The sequence below is a fragment of the Equus caballus genome, chromosome 24 (genome assembly GCF_041296265.1).
Source record: "Equus caballus isolate H_3958 breed thoroughbred chromosome 24, TB-T2T, whole genome shotgun sequence".
Classification (NCBI taxonomy): Eukaryota; Metazoa; Chordata; class Mammalia; order Perissodactyla; family Equidae; genus Equus; species Equus caballus.
In genome coordinates, this window is record NC_091707.1 from 35,071,242 (window position 1) to 35,093,251 (window position 22,010).

At 47.9% G+C, this 22,010-nt stretch overlaps 2 protein-coding genes across 15 annotated transcripts in view; one reads left to right on the plus strand and one right to left on the minus strand.

Moving 5' to 3' along the window:
- Positions 1-22,010, minus strand: part of ANGEL1 (angel homolog 1) — a 66,324-nt gene that overhangs the window by 20,058 nt on the left and 24,256 nt on the right. For 4 of the 11 annotated variants that reach the window (XR_011432247.1, XR_011432249.1, XR_011432250.1 and 1 more), the window contains exons 1-2: positions 3,961-4,124; positions 629-1,204 (exon numbers count right to left, since the gene is read on the minus strand). Coding sequence is in view for 4 of the 11 variants with exons in the window: in XM_023628154.2 (XP_023483922.1) it covers positions 629-1,204; positions 3,961-4,024 (640 nt within the window). In the remaining 7 variants the exon portion in view is untranslated. Of the gene's footprint in view, positions 1-628; positions 1,205-3,385; positions 3,581-3,960; positions 4,125-4,960; positions 5,076-15,164; positions 15,748-22,010 lie in introns of those variants that run through there. The other 7 variants (XR_011432248.1, XR_011432246.1, XM_005605366.4 and 4 more) reach the window with 7 other exon arrangements.
- LRRC74A (leucine rich repeat containing 74A) overlaps positions 15,768-22,010 on the plus strand; it is a 30,988-nt gene continuing 24,745 nt past the window's right edge. For all 4 annotated transcript variants that reach the window (XR_002803575.2, XR_011432251.1, XM_023628156.2 and 1 more), the window contains exons 1-3: positions 15,768-16,156; positions 17,455-17,583; positions 20,315-20,487. Coding sequence is in view for 2 of the 4 variants with exons in the window: in XM_023628156.2 (XP_023483924.2) it covers positions 16,120-16,156; positions 17,455-17,583; positions 20,315-20,487 (339 nt within the window). In the remaining 2 variants the exon portion in view is untranslated. The remainder of the gene's footprint in view (positions 16,157-17,454; positions 17,584-20,314; positions 20,488-22,010) is intronic.

The window sequence follows — 22,010 nt, forward strand, 5'->3', positions numbered from 1 at the left end:
TCCCTGGGTCTCTGGGGAATCACTCAGATGAATGTGCTTAACAGAAGTTAAAGACATTTCTAGAGTAATCTCAGCCTTGGGTGTTTTCTGGCCTCTAAACCTGGAAGAAGCCTGTGTAGCTAGAGACCACAACGCCTCCCCACCTCCCCTAGAGCATGGAGCTGCACAGTGGATTTCAAACCTGTGCGAACCACGGAACTCATACCTCAAATTTTCATGGAAGCCCACTATGTAATACAGACAAAACTGGAGTTCTTCTCGTTGAGGCAGAGAGTGGAGGCCCCGAGAGCTCTCCATCCCTACCCCCAGGGAGCCCCAGGGTCACCGCCAGAGAAACAGTAGCATGCAGAATCAGAACTAGGGTCTGCTCTCAGTTCTGCTGCTCCCTAGCTATGCGACTTTAGGCATGTCCCGCTACCTCTCCGCACTGTGCTTATTTCACGTATGAGATCACGGGGCTGGATGAGATGATGTCTAAGGCCCCTCTAGATCTGATACTGCGAGATTCTGAGAAAAACAGAATGCAGCAGCAGAGGTCCCCACAAAAGAGTCTTCCCTTTAGCAATGGCTCTGCCCACACCTGACACAACATGCTGCCCTGGTGCACACAGCCAGTTGTCAGACTCACCGTGATATGGGATTTCCATCTGGGGAGGCTGCAACTGCTCCAGGCCCTCAAAGGGCCAGATGAGAGCCTCCTCCTGGGGCATCGGCTTGGGTGCTATGCTCCAAGCCACCACTGCGGGGTCCTCTTCCCACTGCTCTGCAGCCAGGCCACCCATTGGGAGGACAGCACAGTCTGCATACTGGGGGTCGGTCTGCATGGGGACAGCTGCCCACGTAGGGCCCTCGACCTCTGGCAGTGGCTCCTCTCCTAGTTCCCTGGCAAAGGGCTCCTCCAGGTTCTCCGCAGCCCGCAGGTCACTCAGCTGTCTGCTGGACCACTTGTCCTCTGAAGCAGCAGCCTGCTCTCCGGAATTATCCATCAGGAGTGCCAGACTGCTCTGGGCTAGTCCCTTATCCACGAGGGGACCCTCGTTCACAGTCGAGAGCACCTGACTCGACCCTTCTTCTCGCCACTGCTGCAGCAGGCCCTCGCGCTCCTCCTGGTCAGGGCCCCGAGGGGCCATGGCAAAGCTGCCCTCTACCTGGGGGGACGAGCTCTTCGCCCAGAGGACATTTTTTCGACATGTGAAGAAAGCATCTAAGAAGAAAGCCAAAATACCATGTTAAGATGACAGCATCACCCAACCCACACTCTTCTCCCAACTAGAATGTAAGTCCCACACAAGCAAGAATCATATCCACTCTGCTGGTCTTTGTACCATCATTGAGCCTGCCCATTTTAGTGCCTGGAACAGCATCATGAGAGAAGGGCTTACTATGTATCAGGCACTGTTCTCGTGTTTTACACGTATTAACTAATTTATATGGTAGGGATCTGATAAATATTCAGTGCATGAATGAAAGAATGGCTGGCCCACATAACCTAGGACAGAGACGATCACATATAACCACATCCTGTTTATCTGGAAGTTAAAACTTCTATTAAACATCGACTCTCTGATTCTAAGAACCATGTTACATTGGAACCAGCGCTTGACCATGAATCAAAAGTGTGGGTTACGGTCTAACACCAAAATTAACAAAACGATATGACTCTGGACAATGCCCCTAGTCAGATAGACTCACTCTTGACCATAACATGAGGACAAGAGAAGTTTGAACTAGACAGTCTCCAAGAGCTTTTCTAGTTCCATAAATCTCCTCAGCTATGAATGCATTCCAAAAGAAAAATCCTAAAGTAGACAAAAAGTTGTCTCAAAATCTTAGCAAAGGTCCGTGGTCCTCTTCTCAAAGTGATTTCTTCTCATAAATCTTCACAAACTTCATTATCAGCTTTCCCCTTCCCTAATACATCAGAGGCTGTAAATGAGAAGCTACCAAGTGACAGCAAGAGACAGCTGTCATTTCTCTGCTACACCAGCCACAAATGACAGCCAACAGGCAAGAAAGCAAGAGTTTCACTCTGAAATTACAGCCCCCAACTCCAAGCACAGTATTTTGGTGCAAGTAACACCCCCCGACACACTAAATCACTTATTTACAGCACAGGACAATGACCTGCGATCACCAGAGAATCATTTGATCACTCTATCTTTTTTTAAGGCAAGAAAATTTTCAAAATGTTTCCAATGTTGAAAGACACTATCTTATTTACGGCCTATGCAGATTTCCCTCTAAACCCGTGGTTTTCAACCAGGGGCGATTTTGCCCTCAGGGGACATGTGGCATTGTCTGGAGTCACTGTGGGTGTCAAACTATGGGGGTGCTACTGGCATCTAGTGGTTAGAGGACAGAAATGCTCTTGAACAACCTACAATGCACAGGACAGCCCCACAACAAATGACCCAGGCCCAGGTGTCAACAGCGCCCAGTTTGGGAAACTCTGCTTTAAACTCAGGGGCTAGATTGCTGGCTTTGGTCTCAGGGACATGCTAATTCCCTGCCCTTGAAATATCCTCTACGTATACCAGACGGCAGAGGTTCTTGGGTTCACATGTGTGAGGTTACCAGCTTTCAAACTTAGGTTTTCATTGGTGGTGGTGGTTTGTTTTTCTGCAGCAGAATCCTTTTATTAAAAAAGAAAATATTCTGTAGAAACCAAATACACAAAGTTAATACAAGCGGGACTACTTTAACAGGTGTGGGGGCGGGGGGAAGGGGTAGGTAGCCCCTCCTCTGAGATCCCTAAAACTCTGCCCACTGGTCTAGAAACATCGGGACTAGTAGAGGCCACTAAGGCTGCAATTATGCACATGGGAAGAGTTCCAGAAATGACAGCAACATGGTTAAAGGAATATGCTTTAGTTCTCTGAAAACACTTCCTTCTGTGGAGCTTCTCACTCCTGAGAAGCATGGACACACAAGATATTCCTGAACTGAGTGCCTACTATATTCCGAGCAGTGTGCCAGCACTAGAAATGCAGGGAGCAAAACAGACAAGGCCCTGCCTCCTGGAGCCCACATTCTACTGGCAGACACACAGTAAAAAATAAACAATCTTTTATATGAAATATATATATCATAAATTACACACACACGGTGTAAACTTCCAGAAAGGAAAAGCACGGAATACACAGTTGGACCTCTTATTTCTAAGAAAGTCCCTCTTAGTTCTGCTCCTTAAGTTGTCAGAGAAAGTCTGGAAGTTCTGTGGGATCTGAAAGAGGAACTGATGGTCTTCCAGGAGCCTCGGGAATTTCAAAGACTAGGAATGGGGAGAGCAGGCAGATCAGGAAGAAGTGAAAGAATAAATCTCTCCTCCCTCTAAGGTCTCAACTGGACATTGCCTCCACGCCGCCACATCTCTCCCTCAACGCACCGGAGAGAGCTTCAAAGCTGAGGTCTAAACATCGGATTCTGAGCATCCGTTTTTCAACCAAAGACTCGGCTGAGCCAGGAGAGCAGACAGGCGGCAGTGAAAGGTGAGGGTGGAGCGAGGCCAGGGGAAGGCAGGTACGTCCAGGTCTGCACCCGGGAGACCCCAGGGCCCACCAGCCCCTCTCCACGGAGGATGCGGGCATCCTCCCCGACCCCGAGGTGCCCACCCTCTCCCCTCCCAGGGCAGTGACTCAGCGGGCGCCAGAGCATCTCTGCAACCCCGGGCCAGAGGGAGGGTCGGCTCCTGCCTCTCCCCAGCCCCGTTCTCCTTAACTGTGGCCCAACGCCACCAGGCCACCGGCGTGGGGAGGGGGCGGCCCGCGAGGGTCGTCGGCCAGGCCGGGGCGCCCAGGGGTCCAGGCCCCGCGCCCCGGGCCGCCGGCCGCCTCCGCGCACTTGGGCGCTGCCGGGGGACGGGGGTCGAGGTCCGACGCGCCCACACCGCCCAGGCTCCGCGGGGCCCCGCCAAGGCGGACCCGGGCCCGGCACCCGCCGGGAAGGACGCGGGGCCGGTACCTGAGAGGGCGCGGAAGAGGCGCGCGGCCGGTAGCAGCAGGTAACAGAGGCACGACGCGATCATGGCCGGCCGCCCGCGCCAGCGCCAGCGCCCGCGCCCACCTCCCAGCCTCGCGTCGGCCGCAGGCTCTCCTGCAGCTCCGCCCCGCACTCGCCCCGCCCCCGACTCCGCCCCCGGGCCGCCTCACGTGGGGGCGCTGCGCTTCAACAACAACTTTATTGGGAGCTGAGGGCCACGTGTGCGCCCGCGGGGAGCCTGTTCCCATGGCAACAGGCCGGCCCGGCTCCCGGCTGCCATCGGAGCGCCGGAGTTTAAAATTAAGCATCTCTCTGGCGCGTGCATAGTATTATTCTGAGGCCACAGTTTTATTCTCACTTCTGCCGCCTAACTAGGGGGTCCCTCTTGGGTCCACCATATAACCTGTCCGCCCCTCAGTTTCCGCATCTGTAAAATAAGGGGGGGCGGGGAGGGAGAACTTTCTCTGAGGCCTCACCCAGCCCTGACTTCGTAATCTCACCCCTCCCAGCCCAGAAAAGAGAGCGAATTCTTCTCTATTTTTCTCCTTTTCCTGACTCTACCGTCTTCCCCAGCTTAGGTGTAGGTCACACATTGAGTCCACACCTTTGTCTCCTTCCCCGTCCTGTTCCAAATTGACCCTCTTTTTACCGAATTTGGAAAAAAGGGGGTGTCCCATTGGTAACGGAGTCAAGAAACGGGCCGGAAAATACTTCCACAAGGGCAGGGACCAAGCCTGGTTGGTTGGTTGGTTTTCATCGAGGTATCTCTACAGTACCTACAACAGTGTCAGACACGTAGTAGGGACCAAGTAAATCTTTGTTGACTGAACAAAGCATATGTCACGAAAGGAAGATCAGGTCTCCCATCACATCTGTGCTACCCAGCCATCTCTTTGAGTCTCTGCCAAACCCCACCTTCAATCTTCTGCCCCAACCACACTCTGAAGAAGTAAGGACTGTATAATACTCCCAATTTCAGTACCCAGTGTCTGAGCTGTGCAATTTCCAATTTGTGGCTGGAGCCTCGGTTGTTCAGGGAAGCCCTCTGGGGAGTCACCAGATCCAGGACCAGCCGGGTACATCATAGCACTGAGAGGCTAAAAGGAGAAAGAAGGAGAGAGTCAGTATTGTGGCCTTCCCACGGTTTTTCCTTACCTTGAGAGGCAGTGTCTATCTTCAGGCAACAGCCCTTGCCTAAGATGACACACAGGCCCCAGGGGCCATCTGAAGGTTGGGGAGCCTCTTAGAAACTAACTCAGAAGTGTTAGCTCCACCTAAGGAGGCCCTGAAGTCAGGCCCACTCCTTTGATGTGGCCTAAGTAGACTTTCCTTGTACCTTCCTTCCATTTTGTCCCAGTAGTTACCCAGAAGTCCAAGTTCCAAATCAGATCCTTAATCCAGGTACTTATCTAGAGATTATGTTTATCATTTTGTGAAATGAGGATTCCCTTATCCTCTTCGAAATGTCTTAAAAATACAAATTCCTAGGCCCTACTCCCAGAATTCTCATTTAACGGGTCCGGAAAGGGGCCCTTCAACACTGACCGGGTTCCTCTGGTGTACAGTTTGGGAACCTCTGCTAAAGGACCTACCCTCAGCTGGGCTGTTCGATGCATGTGTAGGCAACATGTGTCAGGCCAACTGATGCAATGTTCTTTCAGAGGCTTTTCCTGAGGTCAATAAGAATGCCCTCTTGTTTCCTGATCCATAAGCAGCTATGTTGGAAAGCAGAGGATCATGTGAGAATCACAAGCTTTGGAGTTAGACCATCTGAGTTCAGATCCTGGCTCTGCCACTTCCTACCCATGGAGCCTCTCAGGTCACCGGACCTCATGGAGCCTCCGTTTTCTCACCCAGCATAAGCTCTCAGTGTTTACTGTTACATATTTTGAATTTAGGTCAAAAACAGCTCTGCTACCGCTAAGTAGGGTCATCTTCCACAATCTCTGGCAGAAATAAGGGCTTTTCAAACTGTAATATGGCATTGCTAAGCAAGCCATAACTGCAGATTCCAAGGAGACTGGGCCTGGAGAAAGGCAGCCTCAGCCTTCCCCAGAGGAAAAGTACAGGTATAATCTGCACCATGTGGAGCTCATCACGTCAGAAACGTTCCAAGAAGAGAGACCAGATGAGCCCCTCAATTCATCTCAACTGTGATAACCATGAAGGCAATGACAAACATCTCCATCAACCGTGGAGTGGTTTCAAGGATGCAGACCTATCTACAAGGTAAGTGGGAGGTTTGCAATACTTTAAGGGATTTAAAATGTTCTTTTAGAGGGAGATTTCCTGTTTATAGGAAATTTAAGCCCTTGAGAGTTCAGATTTTACTTATGTCAACAGGTGTGTGTGGAAGTTCAACGTGGTGCCTTTATTAATTTATTGGTTGAACACGTGCAATATACAGGGGCTTCCTTCAGGATTGCAGAGGCTACTGACCAAGGCCTAGAGCAGTGCTGCCCAAGAGAAATATAATGTGAACCACATATGTAATTTAACATTTTCTAGAAGTTTCATATAAAAAGTAAAAAAAAAAAGCAGGTGAAATTAATTTTAATAATGTGTTTTATTTAACCCATATATCCAAAAATTTAGCATTTCAACATGTCATCAATGTTTAAAGGTGAGATATTTTATGTTCTTTTTTTTTTGGACTAAGTCTTCAAAACCCAGTGTGTGTTTGACATAGACAGCACAGCTCAATTCAGACTAGCCACATTTCATGTGCTCAACAGCTGCAAGGGGCTGGTGGCTACCACACAGAACCCACGCAGGACTAGAGGGCTCAAACAGCCTCTCAGCTAGGCTAGGCTGTAAAGAATTGCCTATGTTCAACTCTGCTGATAACCCGAGACCTGTACACTCCTAGTAACTTGGCTTCTCTGAGCCTAGTGTTTCTTCTGGGAATCTCAGGATTTATGGCTAGATGTTCCCAAAATGTGTCAGACCGGTCTGAGTTGATGCATTCATTCATTCACTTATTCACTGATTCACGCATTCATGTATTCATTAGAGATGTATCAAGCACTCATCAATGTTTACCCCAGCCTCACCCTTGTCTTTTCCTGACCTCAGGCCCAGTCCTCCTCTTGCATTGAAGACTCTAGCCCTGGACTCACCGTCTTCCCTACCTCAAGTCTTCTCACCACCAATGTGGATGAGTCATCCCGAATCCTAGAAGCTCATTGTCACCATCTCCTCAAGACCTCATTCCCTCTGTACTTCAGACAGCCTTGATGTGTCATTACTGGGTACTGCTCCATCTCTGAAATCATGAATTCACCCACTCTGATGGATCAGCTCATGGCTTTCTGCCTCTCCCACTTTCACTTCTGCTTCATCTGTTCTTTAACTCCATCAAATCCTTGAGTTCCCTATTCTGTCCTCAGGCTTCCCCTCACTCATCATTTCTTTCTCTATCCAACATGGAATCCCCATGAGCCATCTTTTAAATCACTCTCTGCCCAGTATCAACTCTCTTGCCTACTGTTCTTTGATTACACCTGCCTGGGTCAGTAAAACCATTCTCCTTTTTGCCTCTTATATCTGGGCTGCTGAGCACGGGCAAATAAAATTACCAGCCACACGGATTGGAGCTAATAGTGTGCTGGTCCCATCTCCAACCTCACTTCAGCCCTCAACCCTCCCCAGGAATCCTGTGTTCTTTTTTAGCTTTCTCTCTCATTTCCACGATGACCATTCTTCTCAAACTTGCTGTCCTATCGCCTCCCTTCTTGATCTCTGGAGATCATCTCCCTACCAACTTTAAAGAAAAAGTAGAACCACCAAATGAAAACTCTTACTTCCTGTTGCCACGCCAACACACTGACCAGCATCCGTAACTACCTTTTCCTCCTTCCCTCCCAACACAGTGGCTGACCCTCCACCATGCTTGGGATCCCGTCCCTCCTGCCTCCTCAGAGCACATGGTCTTTTGCTCACCCCTCTCCTTTTCGTCCCTGACTCCTTCTCATCAACATTTAAACATGCTCAAATCTCTCCTATATTATGAAGCCGTGCCTCAGCCCGTGTCCCCCTCCAGCCATCCCTCTGTCTCCCAACTTCTCCTTCACAGCCAAGCTTCTTGAAAGAGTTGTCTGCTCCTGCTGTCTATACTTCCTCACCTCTCATTCATCTTCGCTCCACTAAACTATAGCTTCTATCCCCAAAACTCCACTGAAACTCCCCCACCAAAGTTCCCAATACCTTCCTTCTTGCTAAATTCAACGGATACACTCCAGGCTTTATTATTTCTTGAATATTCTGTAATTTTGCATAACTCTCCTCGTCTTGTAAGATTCCTTCCCTTGGTTTCTGCGACATTCTTGTTTTCCTTCTAACTCTGTGGACATTTTGTCGTAGTGTCTCTCATTTCTGTTCCTCTGAACAACCCGCTTTCAATGATGGTGTTCCCAGGACTTCATCGTTGGCCTCTCTCCTCTTCTTCCTTGAAAGTCCCTCCTTGAGAAATTTTCACCACTCCAATGGCTTCAAATACTATCTATAGATGGACAACTCATCTAAATTTTTAACCCTTTTCCTGGGCCACAGACTCATAAATCCTGTTGCCTGTGGACCTCTCCAAGGATGTCCCAGAGATACCTCAAGGACTCAACACACTCAAAGTTGCACTCACCACCTTCCCTCACCGTCCCCCAAAAGAACACTGCCCCAGCCCCTCTGTCCTCTTCTTTATGAATGGCGCAGTCGTGGCCTCCTGCTTTGTCTTCTCCCCTTTTACCTTCATATCTGATCTGTCCCCAAGTCCAAGTGGCTTGTCTTTGTGTTTATTCAGTGATCCACGTCATCCTTGCAGCCGCTCCTAACTAGTATTGCCCCTTCTCCTACCCTCAGTCCACTTTCCACACCGCAGCCGAGCAGTCTTCCTACTACAGGAATCATGTCAGGTCACATTGCTGCTTAAAACCTCTCTGCGAACCCCACTATCCTCAAAATACAGCCCAAACTCCTTAGCGTAGCATTGAAGGGCCTTCACCATTGGCCTCTGCTCACCTCCCAGCTCATCTCTCAGCCCTTCTTTCCCACCACCACTCTCCCCACAACGAGAATCACACTCCAGCCTTCCTAAACTCCCTGCGTCTCCCTCAACATGCTGTAGGGACTTCCTGGATGCTTTTTGCTCAGCCTCAAATGCCTCTCCTCCCCCACCGGCTCTACCCCATCCCTCTGCCTTCACCTGGCTCCTGCCTAATGGACCTTCAAGGCTCAGCCTAGACACTCCTTCCTCATGGGAGCTTCCCTAGATCTCCAACGCCCACGTACACACAGACACACCACAGCTGCCAGTCTGGACCAGAAGCCTCAGTCCAGGTTCAACACGGTCACTGTCTGTTTACTCATCAGTATCCCTCAGTAAACTGTGTACTTCGTGAGGTTGAGCACTCTATCCCCATTGCCCAGCTCAGTGCCAGGGCTTTCCACACACTGAATGAGTGAACGAATGAATGAGAAATTCGTCTTTCTGAAGAGCTTCAGTTTCTTAAGGAAACCAAGCATAATAAGATCCAAACTTGCAAAAGTAGACACATAATGGGGAATTTCTTTGCATTTTCCAAAGCTTTTTTTTTGCTTTACAAATAATTCTGAAAGGCAAGTGCCTTTCTTTCAAAGACCCTGCACATTTGAAATCTGACTTGATTTACAACTCTCATTTTAAAAAAACAGCTCTTGCATAGAATTGGATATTATTACATCTAATAATAACGGCACCTATTTCTTTTTTTGGTTGTGCTTGCTTCCTCATCTTGCCTCCTAATACGGTTTCTGCCACCTTTCTTTGATTCTTTCCTCTCCATTCTTTCCCTTGGAAAGCTAGGCCCTTCAGTAATTATCTTATGCTAATGGCCATCAAATATAAGGGCAAACCTTCTCTTAAAGGGCCAGATCGGAAATATTTTGGCTTTGCAGGCCTCAGGCCTCTCTAGCAACTGCTCGACTTTGCCCCTGTAGCATGAAAGCAGCCACAGAAATACCTCAATGAGTGGTCATGACTGTGTTTCAACAAAACTGTATTTACAAAAACAAGCAATGAAGCAGATTTGGTCCTCAGACTAGTCTGCCAACTCCTAAAATACATCACCTGAGCCCAGACCCTTCTGAGCCATGGGCAAGCAGTTGCCCTGAGTAAGGAACAACCTCATCATGTTCAATGAACAGAAAGGGGGTCAATGCAGAGAGGCAGCATGGGCTCTGCAGCCAGACTGACTTCACTGATATCCCAGCTCTGTCACGTTCTAGCTGTGTGACCTTGGGCCAGTTACTTAACCTCTCTGTGCTCAGTTTCGTCATCTGTAAAATGAGAATAAAAATAGAATCTCGTGATAGCATACTAATAGATAGACAATTTAAATTTGTTAATACACGTAAAGTCCATAGAACAGTGTCTGCACTTATAAATGCTGTATAAATGGTAGTTTATAGGATAGTAAAGGGTACCTCTGTCTTGATTCCCACTAGTGGAAGTGTTGTAGCAGGAATATTGGCAATAAAGAAAGAAATTTATCTTTCTTTTAGCTTTTGGCTATACCTTGCCCTGGGTGACATTCTCTTTGACTTGTTTCAAGTCAAAATCATAGCTCCCCTCCTCCCTTGGGACGGTCTCTTTTGCCCCTGCTGTGTGGATTAACTGAGAGTCAGTTCACCTCCCACCCACTAAGCACCTTAGGGCTACCTCGCAGCGCCATGGGGGCTCGTCTCACAAACTGGTAGTTTAAAAGTACAACATTTAGATGAGATGGTATAGCGCATGCTGGTTATGTGGTTTCTCAAATGCTACCCCACAAAAAAACCAAAAGGATACAAATAGTCAACTGACTTTTGACAGTAGTGAAAAGACAATTAAATGGAGAAAGGACAGTCTTTTCAACAAATGGTGCTGGGACATTTGAACATCCACATGCCAAATGACCTATACCTCACACCTTATGCAAAAATTAACTCAAAATGGATCATAGAAAATGTTCCGGAAATGGATAGTGGTGATAGTTGTACAACATTGTGAATATACTTGATGTCACTGAATTGTCCTCTTAGAAGAGTTAAAGGAGGGGCAGCCCCAGTGGCCTAGTGGTTAAGTACAGTGTGCTCCACTTCAGCGGCCCAGGTTCAGTTCCCAGGCGCGGGCCTACACCACTCTGTAGTGACCATGCTGTGCTGGCCGCCTGCGTACTAGAAAATAGAGGAAGATTGGCGTGGATGTTAGCTCAGGGAAAATATTACTCAGCAAAAAAAAAGAGTTAAATGGTAAACTTTGTGACAGTATAGATTACCAGAATAAAAAAAATCTTTTACTGGATCACAGACCTAAATGTAAAAGCTATAACTATAAAACTTCTAGAATAAAACATAGGAGAAAATCTACATGACCTTGGGTTAGGCAGAGAGTTTAGATATGACACCAAAAACATGATCCATAAAAGAAAAACATTGATAACTTTGATAAAATTTTACTTTATCAAAATTAAAATTTGTACTCTATGCAAGACACTGTCAAGAGTAAGAAACCTAACCAGAGACTGAGAGAAAATATTTGCAAATCACATTTCTGACAAGGGACCTTATATCCAAAATATATCAAGAACTTTCAAACCCAATAGGAAAATAAACAACCCAATCTAAAATAGGCAAAAAATCTAAACAGTGAAGAAGACAGGATATGAATGGCAAATAAACATATGAAAGTATGCTCAACATCATCAGTCATTAGGGAAATGCAAATTGAAACCACCTTGAAATACCACTACACACTTATTAGAATGGCAAAACAAAAACAAAACCAGCAATATCAAGTGTTGGCAAGAACATGGAGCAGCTGATGCTTTCATCTGTTCCCAGTGGGAATTCAGAATGGATTCTGAATTCAACAACTTGCTGGCTCACTACAAGGTTAAGCATACATCTGCTATATAACCCATCAATTTCACTCCCTAGGTGTTTACTCAAGAGCAATGAGAACTTATATTTACACAAAACCTGTGTAAGATTGTTTATAACTGCTTTATTCACAATCACAAGAGAGAGAAAATATGAAGATGTCTTTTGGCAGGCAAATGGATAAAGTGTGGTACATCCCTACAATGGAATATTACTCTTCAACAAACTCTAGCTACTGCTTCATGCAATAACATGGATCAATCTTCAATGCATTTTGCTAAGTGAAAGAAACCAGACCCCAAAAAACTAGACTTTATATGCTTTCATTTCTGTGACTCTGGAAAAGGTGAGACTACAAGGATGGAAAATGAAACAGTGATTGCCAGGGGTTAGGGTGGGGGATAGGGTTAATCATAAAGGGGAAGCATGAGGGAAGTTTTAGGGTGATGGAACTATTTTGAATGGAACCATGGTGGTGGATACATGACTCCATGCATTTGTCAAAACCTATAGAATGTGCACCACAGAGAGTGATGTTACTGTTTGTAAATTCAATAAAATCAACCAGGAAATGGGAGGAAGATGAATGCAGACTGTGACAAAGGAATCCATTTACAAATGAGTCAGCTAACCACATTGAAGGGGATGGGAAGAAAGAGTTGACCTAAAGAATGGGAGAAAATTGTTTTGACTGGACACCATAAGGAGAAATACACACACGAAACTATATACTAACAAACAGTGTACTCTAGGTGGTAAATTTGTTTCCAGGGATGTGGTTTAGCAATTCAGAAACTACTTTATATGTATACTAGAGGTGAACAAATAAGTAAATATATTGTAGAAAATGAGAGCCGAGTTTCTTGAGGAGAAGAAAATGACCAACGTGCAAAGGAGGAAGGCATAAATCTCCTGTGGTGCTGGACTCGAGTCAGAGCTATCAGTATGCACTCATGGTTTTTGTTTAATATATATACAGATAGATGGATATAGAAATAAACATAGATGTGTGTTATGCATGGGTTAGTATACATATATACATAGATTTCCTAGCTCTATCCACTGGAAGGGACTAGAAGCAGTGACCACCCAATGGTGATGAGCATGCCAGCGCCCAGATCCAGGTTCCCATTCTCCTTGGAAAAGTGGTTGATTCTTGTGGTACCAGAAAAGAAGGAAGGGATCAAAAAATAAAAAGAGGAGTACGCATGTCGAAAGGGCACAGGAGCCAACCTGAATGAGCTCCCCTAACCAAATTTGGAAGTTGAACAGCAAAATAAATGATAGTATTGTGACCTAAAAAATAAAATGAACATCCATGAGTCCCTCATTAATATAAACAAGTGAATAAATCAACGAATGGGGGAAAGGGACCACTTTCTCCTACAGAGGAATTCCAATGAACAAATGTAGAAGGGAAATAGAAAATCACCTGTAGAGCACCACGGTAATCATTGTTGAGGCAAGACCCATCAATGGATGCTAAAATTAGTGAGCAAAAAGCTTAAACAGAAATAGGATATTTGCATAGAGTATCTTCTCCAAAATATGTATTCATTACAAAGGGGAAAATAGTAACTTTACAGTAGAGAAACCTGGCAGGTACCACCTTGACCAAGCGATCAATGTCATACTTATCACCATCGAGTATTCCCAATATGCATCGAGAAGGGCACAGCAGCTCTGGTACCCTTCCCAATACTCATGACAAAACATCAGACGAACCCAAACTGAGGGGCATTCTACAAAATATCTGACCAGTACTCCTCAAAAGTGTCAAGGTCATGAAAGACTGAAGAAATGTCATAGACCGGAAGATTCTACCAGACATGATAAACAGTGCCACGTGGGATCCTGGAACAAAGAATGGACATCAGTGGAAAAACTGGTAAAATACAGTCCATAGTTTAGTCAGTAGTACTGTACCAGGGTTAATTTCTTAGTTTTGATCATTTTTCCTATGGTTATGTAAGAAGTTAAGATAAGGGGGATTTGGGTGAAGAGTATATGGGAACTCTACTATTTCTGTAACTCTTCTGTAATCTAAAATTATTTCAAAATAAAAACTTTTGTTAAAAAAAGGATACCCTTCAGTAATAGAGAAAATTTTAAAATAATAATATATAAAAAGAAGTTGTAGATATTACATGGCATGATTTTTTAAAAAGATATGAAAATTTTAAAATTATGATTCTTGAAAATTTTTATTTCTCTAGAATTGGCTCTTTGTGCAAAAAAAAAAAAAAAATTCCTGTCCGCCATTTAAAAAAAGCTCTGATTAAATCACACTCCTATTCAATAATCTTCAGTGCATCTTTATTGCCTTTTAATTGCCTTTGAAACCATCCCTGAAATTGCTCTGGTCCTTGTGGCCTCCCTTTTCCATGTTACCCTTTGCACCCCTTACTCCCCCAAATCCACTTTGGGCTCTGCTGCCTTCCTTTATCCTGCATTCCCAGAGATGCCTTTTCCCAAGGCTCTACTAGTCTAGAGCCCATGGACGCTCCCCAGCATGGAGAAACCTCACCCTCCCTTGAACTTGCGGAGAATCTCCCTCATGACCCTTATCAATTTCCAGAACTGCCCTTAAACCCTGGTGAGCGGTGCCTCTGCCTGGTAGCTATTTGGAATGCCTTCCTCCCAGTTTTCTAATTCTTTGTACCTGAGACCACATGGTGCTGGCCAGGTGGAGCACCCAGAGCTTAGACCAGGACCTACCTACACTCTGGTCCCCATTTCTCTCCTTTAAGGACACTTTCTTAGCCTCTGCGCCAGCATGGGGTCGACCAGATGTCCCAAGGGTCTCCAGGACTTGTTTCTACCAAGTCAACCTAGGTCATGATCACTCCCTCTGGCCTGTGCAGTATTTCTTTCAAGGACCCACATGAGACTGGACCACTAGAATGGTGTTGCCATTCTGATTTAGGGTGATTCAAATTGTTTATATGAACAGGAAGGCTTTGCCAAAAATATTTGCCCAAGACCCTCACATCCTAGAGGTGGCCCTGTCAACTTCTATCTTGTATTATACGTGCCTTGAAAGGTCCATGTCTTAATCATGTCTGCATCCCCTCCCCTATACTGGTGCCTAACTTAGTGCCTTCTACTTCGCAGATGCTGCATAAGTAGTTTTCAGAATAAATGCCTGAAGGAATGAGTGACGTCTCAGATTTGCATATTTCTTTTGATCCAGGGTTCGAACTATATTTTCCCTACACAAATGTCTAGATCTTCATCATCTGTCTGCTTGGCAAAGAAGGATTTTCATGTCCCCAAGCCCTCTAGTCACTGACCTGACTGTTGATGAGCTGAAAGCTTATCGAGAAGGAACAGCACGCCTCCAGATTCTCTTGACAATAAACTGCAAATGAACTTTAAGTCCAGAACATGTGAGAATGGCCAAGCGTGGGAACGATGATCGAATGGCTTCAAGTTAGGCAGCCCAGTCGTTGGGATTGAACAATGCTTTGGCTGCAGCAAATTGTAGTGATCGAACATATGTTTGTCGTTCTTTGCTTTTGATCTTCTGCTCCAAGGTTGAGGATACTCTCCCAAGGGGGAAAGGAAAAAGGAAGAAGCTGGGTAGGAGAAAACTGACTTCACCCATCACTGAAATATTTCGTACCCGAAACACAACCACCTTGAGAGAAGAACATGGTGGTGGCTCTTCACAGTCACCTGATTAAGGGGCTTGGGTTTGGTCCTGACTCAGAGGGAAACACAACACCACTGAGAGGCCCCCCCACAGCACCTGCACACGCACAGCCAAGCCTGAGCTTGGCCCCAGGGGACATATGAGAAAAGATGACTGCCAGAGCCACCAAGAGGGTGGGAGACTTGCTGTTGCCAGGTCCACCCAGATGGATCACAATGACTGTGTGAGGTCATGGAATGTTGAAAGTGAAATGAAAGTGGCTCCTAAGTCACAAAGTCACAGGCGGGTGGGCATCCTTTCAACAGGGCTCCCAGGAATAGAGCTGTGCCACTCTCCCTGATGATCCTGGGAAGTAGCTACCTCTCCCAGATGGAGTTGGGGTCCAATCCATGCATGTCCAATTCCCAGCGAAGCCCACTCTCCCCAGGGCTGGCTGGGATGGAAGGATAACTACAGGCCCCCGTGGGATTTGTCTATGTGAGGGCAGGGTGTACAAGGTTTGAGACAGTGGTAAAAGGACAGGTGTGCTTCTTAAGGAAGCAGCAGAAAGGTGGCAAGAAGCTGGCAGCAGCCCCCGAGAGGGCCCTGGCACCATGGACGATGAGGAACCTCTTGAGCCTGAGACACAAGGTGAAAAGGCATCCCATCTCTCACCATTCAGGCCCTGCTGGGCTGCCTCAGCACACCATCCAGGGACCACGGGGACCCTGAAGCCCCCTTCCCTCCCCACCTGGGACCCTCTAGAATTGAGATGATGTGTTGCCTTGACTTGCCCTCAGGGCTTGCCAGACAGGGAGTGAGAGAGTCGGATGCAACGCTGTGCTGGAATTGGCTCATACCAGCTCTAGGCGACTTAAATTTTCATTTTGTGAGCTAGAGGATGTCACGTTGGTAGTTTGAAGTCAGCCATGTTGGGAATACTTACACCGCCTGAATTGGCTAACACTACAAATCAGGATTTTTTTTTTCCTTTGGTCTGGAGAGCCAGTTAAACATTTGCCAGCACCCCACTGGTTGGATGGAATTCTAAAGTTGTTTGGCTAATGAGGAAATTAAGATTCAGAAAGTCATCACTTTTGGATGTGAAGTTTGACGGCTACACAGCTGTATGTCTTCCCTGGGTGGTCAAAATTTGGGACCCCCGCCACGAATGCCCAGCCCACCCACAGAGCAAGTTGGCTAAGTTCTGAAAGGTCCAGTGGCAGAAAAACCACATCTAGCAAGTGCAGGGGGCTGGTGTGAGGGAAGCTCAGGACACATGTGTTTAATCATAGCCATTGATTTCCACCCCAGGGAGATTCTGCAAGCTCTTCCTTCTGTGTGGGCATAAATGTCGAACTGGAAGGAAGAGAAGCTAGGTCAAATTCTTAGCTATCAAAGTCATCCCTCTTGCTCCTGGACTGCTCCTGCTCTGTTTTATTTTACATTTGATCCAAGTCACCTGCCCTGCCCTGCCCCTCGCCCTCCCCAGCATCATTTGTGCCCGCCATTGAGGAAGCCTAGGCATTGGTGCCTATTCTTTCCCCAAAAGAGTAAAGTAGACCCTGAACCCCACCAGAGCCATAAAGGAGAAAAAAAGGGCGCAAGGAGCCAGTCTTTGAGGCAGGCCCAAAACGGGGAAGGGGGCAGGAGCAGCGAGTCTCCAGAGAACACGGGGGGTTATTAGCACAAGAGCCCCCAGACCATTCAGCTGGGAGGCAGCACCGTGTTGGGGAGCGAGTGCTTGTAGAATGGAGTCCCCCCACAGGACTTATACACCCTGCGGTTCCCCAACACCTGGAGCCACGTGAGGCTGGGGGACAAAGACTGCACCCAGGTTCTGGGTGGCAGAGGAGGGGAATAGAGAGAGAGGGAAGCCGGCAGTGGGCTCCACCTGAAAGGCTGGCAGGTTTCATTTCCAGAATCAAGGAGATGAGTTTTTCTTCCAGATGAGACTGAAACAGTGGCAGCATCAGAGAACAGTGACGAAACACTCTACTGTGAGGCCGGAGCCACCCCGGCTGTCGAAAAAGAGAAACCAACCCACGAGAGTTCAGAAACAGACCTTGAGATGGAAGGTGAGGCTGGGGCTGGGGGCTGGCCTCCTTCCTCAGACGCCAGAGACATCTGGTTTCCCCAGTGGGCCGTGGCGCTGCCTGGCGGGACATCCTGCGGAGGGAAGGTGGCAGAAATGCCTGTGCTCAATTTTACGCCATTCCCTCCTCAAAGCTAGCCTGGAGGCAGCAGCTGCAGCTGCCCCATGCTCGTGTCCTGCCTCCTGTGCAGAGCGGCCACATCAGCTTGATGAAAGCTGAACCAATCAATGCACAGGGATTTCTGGTTTTCGAAACGTTTCCACACGTGGCATCTTCTGTCACCTTTGCAATAGTCCCAGGAGGTAGACATCATTCCCTGCCTTTTACAGAGGAGGAAACTGAGGCTTATAGAGATTGCATGAGTTGCCCAAAGCCACGGAGAGCTTGCCAATGTTTGCTGAGCCTGTGTTCGCCCCACCCTGCCAGTCTGCCTTCCACATTCCATAGACCAGGGGCCCTGGAGTGTTTGTAGCCCATCTTGCATCCCAGCGACTTTCCTCTACTCACACTGAAGTTCTTGCTTCCCCTACTTGAGAGCCCTATGTTTTCCCTCGAGGAATCCAAGCTGCCTGGGTGCGTGGGGGCGCAGGCTGAGCTGCCGCAAAGACTCCTTGTTGCAAACACCTCTCCACCCTCTTCTCCCTCCCAGTTTCCCCAGGGAGGAAAGTGCCCAAAAAACCACTGAAGTACGGCACGAACAACACTGGCTCCACCTAATGGGCCAGCCTCAAACTTCCCAGGCTGAGGCTAGCCCAGGGGCCCTCCCTCTCCTGTGTCCTGATGGCTGCCCGGTGGGCTCTACCGAATTCAACTGGGAAGCTCCTCTGCACGGTCAGCTCAGGTCAACACACAACTGCACCCTCCACACCAACCTCCCCTCCGCCACCCCCAGCAGCTTGTTGCTCTTTTTCTGATTTCTTTTCCGCTTCAAGTCTGCTGCTAATGTCACTTTCAACATGGAATTGCACCTGGTTGCCGGAGGTGGCAGATAGGAACACTGGATGTTTTGTCCCAGGCTCCTGCATCTATCTCATTCCCCCTCCCCACCTCCGCTCGTTGCAAGTGATAACGCAGCAGTTGCAAGCTGCCTCTAAAATGTAACCACAGGGAATACAGCTCGACAGGGTCTGCAGCCTCAGAGCAGCTTTTGCACCAAGACAAAGCTGGGGGCGATCTACCCTGCTTTGGCAAATGGGAACCTCCAATGACTGAATTTGGCACCAACAACTCTGTGCGGGGACAGAAACCCGGGACTCAGCTGCTCTGGCTCCTAGTGGCCCTGCAGCTGGTGCTGAGAGGCTGGGAATGGGGCAGGAAGGGCTTTCTGGAATGGCCTGAGACATAAGCCGGGTTGGGAACAGCAAGCTGGTGGTGAGGGGACAGTAGAGTGAGAGAAGCCGAAAGTGGTCCCTCACTGTGTGCTGTTTTTCCTACACAGCAGTGGTTCTCACTTGGAAGCGATTTTGCACCACAGGGGACATTTGGCAAACTGGCGAGGGGCGGTGGGGGTAGGATGCTACTGAGATCTCGTGGGTAGAGGCCAGGAATGCCACTCAATCTCCTACACTGTGCAAGACAGCCCCTCCCAACAGAGAACCATCCAACTTAAAACGTCCACGGCGCTGAGGCTGAGAATCCGTGCTCTACAACTGTCCCAAAGAGAAGCCACTTTGTAGCTGTGCCTGCAGAATCAACTTCCTCATCAAGTTGTTGTCCTTTCGCCAACAAAGCTCTCACTGTCTGCCGTGGAAATGTTTGGGGTGGGCTGGCCAAAGGGCTCCAAAAGAAAAACAGATGCAGGCTTAGATCCCAGCTGGCCATGGGAAGCCCTGCCATCGACGGGGCTTGCTTCATGAGGACACAGCTGCGGGGCAGCCAGAATCCAGGGAGGCCCACTGCCCGTTGACCACCAGCCAGGCGGATCTAAGGCCCAAGGGACAAAGGCCCCGAGGGGTTGGAATGGAGAGGCAAAGTCCTTCATTCTGTCCGCTGGTTTCAGCGCTGATCAGCTGTTTGTAATCTTGGGCTAGATATGTCATTGATAAAGTAGAGATGACAGTCCTTTTTGTTAGGAAAAACGAAATTCAGGTCTTTGAGAAAGGAAAGCCCACTCCAACGCAAGTTCCTTTGTTTCCGACTGATTTGGGGGTCTCTATCTCGCACTGATTTGTCACCTTGGGAAGCCTGCTCTGTCCCACATGGGCTTTTTTATAAATTGATGCTTCTTTAAATCTTTAGTAAAGCTTTATTCATGGTTCACAACAGTTTAACAGTGGTAGTAAAACTAAAGCTGAAATGGAGACTCCCTCGACGATCGCATATCATCAGCTTTTTGTCCGTTTGGCCTTTCAGAGCTGGCCCAAGGTGGGCTAGAGAGCAGGGCCTTCACACAACCTGATGATCAGGCTAACCCGGGAAGGCGGGCATTGGGCACACTCTTCTTCTCCCAGGACAGCTTGGGGCCTAAAACCAGGGGCCTTATCTCTTACCTAAAGGGAAATGTTCATTTGGGGCTTTCTAGGGTTCAGATCTCCCTCTCCCACCACTGGCTGACTTCCCAATTGGAGTTGCCGTCCAGGCCATACACCCATAGGGAAAGATTCTCAGGCAGAGGGGACACCAGTCTGAAGCACACGTGGCCTGGAGTTAGAGGGGAGATAAAGCAAAGGTAGAAGGGAAACCCTACTTCATCCACTTTCATATTTCTCTGCAGATACTGAGAAATTTTTCACCACTGGACAAAAGGAGCTGTACCTGGAGGCCTGCAAACTGGTGGGTGTAGTGCCTGTCTCCTACTTCATCCGGAACATGGAGGAGTCCTATGTGAACCTCAACCACCATGGGCTGGGCCCCAGGGGTACCAAGGCTATTGCGATTGCCCTGGTGGTGAGCATCCTAGTGGGAGCCCATGAAGCTTGGCAGAGGTGGGGGGTTGATAGGGTGGTGGGCCCAAGAGTCAGTGAGCCCCCTAATGGGACCCTAAATTGAAACTTTTATGCCCACCTTGCCCTAGACTCTGCTTGACTGCCGGTTGATTTCCCCAACCAGATGGATGCCCCATTAGCTCCTGGGAAGCAGGCTGCTAGAGATCTGGGCCTTGGAACTCTATGCGCTTCCTAGGCAGGAAGCAAAGGCACCAGCCTGTGGGCCCCAGAAAAGTGACTGGGCTGGGCTTGGGCCCAAATGCTAATGTGAGAACACAGTCCAAAATGTCAGCCTGGGTCTCGATTCCAAAGCTTACCTTTGCCATAAATGGGTTCACTACTGAGCCATTCCATTCAGTGTCTGCCTTTTGAACGTCATAATTCTTAAAGATCATCCTGCAGAGTGGATCATGTTTTCCCACAGGAGTAACATTCCCTCTCTCTCTGCTTGGCATGAGCGAACAAGGACTTGACCTTGAATTCGTCACAGCTTTATGTAATTAGAATGGAGTATATACAAAACTGACTGCCATCCCAGGAAAACAGAAAATGTAACAACTGTGTGTCAGCACTACACTCTTGGTTCACTTAGGATGGTAAAGAGAAAGTTCGATTGAAAAAAAAAGCACTCCCTCATTTCTGGATATATAGCAGCATTTGCATTTAACACATGCCTGTTAAGAAGTATGCTGCTTTCTAGGGAGGGGGAGGGGAGGCAGGGAAGAGAAGATAGAGAACAAAGCCATCTTGAAATTTATGGAGCTGTTGAAAGGCTGATTAATGAAGTGTTAGGAAGGCGCCATTACCTCATGAGTTTTATGGAAAAAAATGGATAATAATGAAACCCTCTCAAGACTTGGGCCTCTTGTTTCTTAGTAACAGCAGTTTCTGTTTGGGGGCGTTTTCTCTTCTTGATTCTCTGCATCACTCATTCGACGGTTAATCACTGTGCCATTCTGGTGGACTGAACTTTATTTATCTTTCGTACTGTTTAACTGTTTACATGTTGCATTTCCCGGGCTTGGATTAAACGCACCCTCATGGTAGGGATCCTATTTTGTCCTCTCCACATCTGTCCGTCACCTGCCTATCTCCATGCCCTCGCACTTGGTGGGGCGCGGGCCCCTGGAGAGCAGGGATGTTCTCGGTTCACCCTCGTTCCCCAGCAGTTAGTACAGAGGGTGACAAAGAGATCCTGGCCTGTGCGAAATGAATGTGGATGGACTGGGTGATCGGGCCCCCACTGTGCCACGCACTGTGCTGGTCCCCAGCGTGACTCTGGAAGCGAGCATTCAACTCACATTTCTGGACACTGCTAAATGACACCTAGACTGGGAGACACTTGAGCCATCTCCCTTGCCTTCGAGCATGACGGAATTTTGCCCGCCCCGAGAGCCGAGATCGGAAGACTTGTCAGTGAAGGCCGTCGGTGGGCCATTTTGCACTGCAGTAGCTTGAGCTACCCCCTTTGCGCTGTTCCTGGAC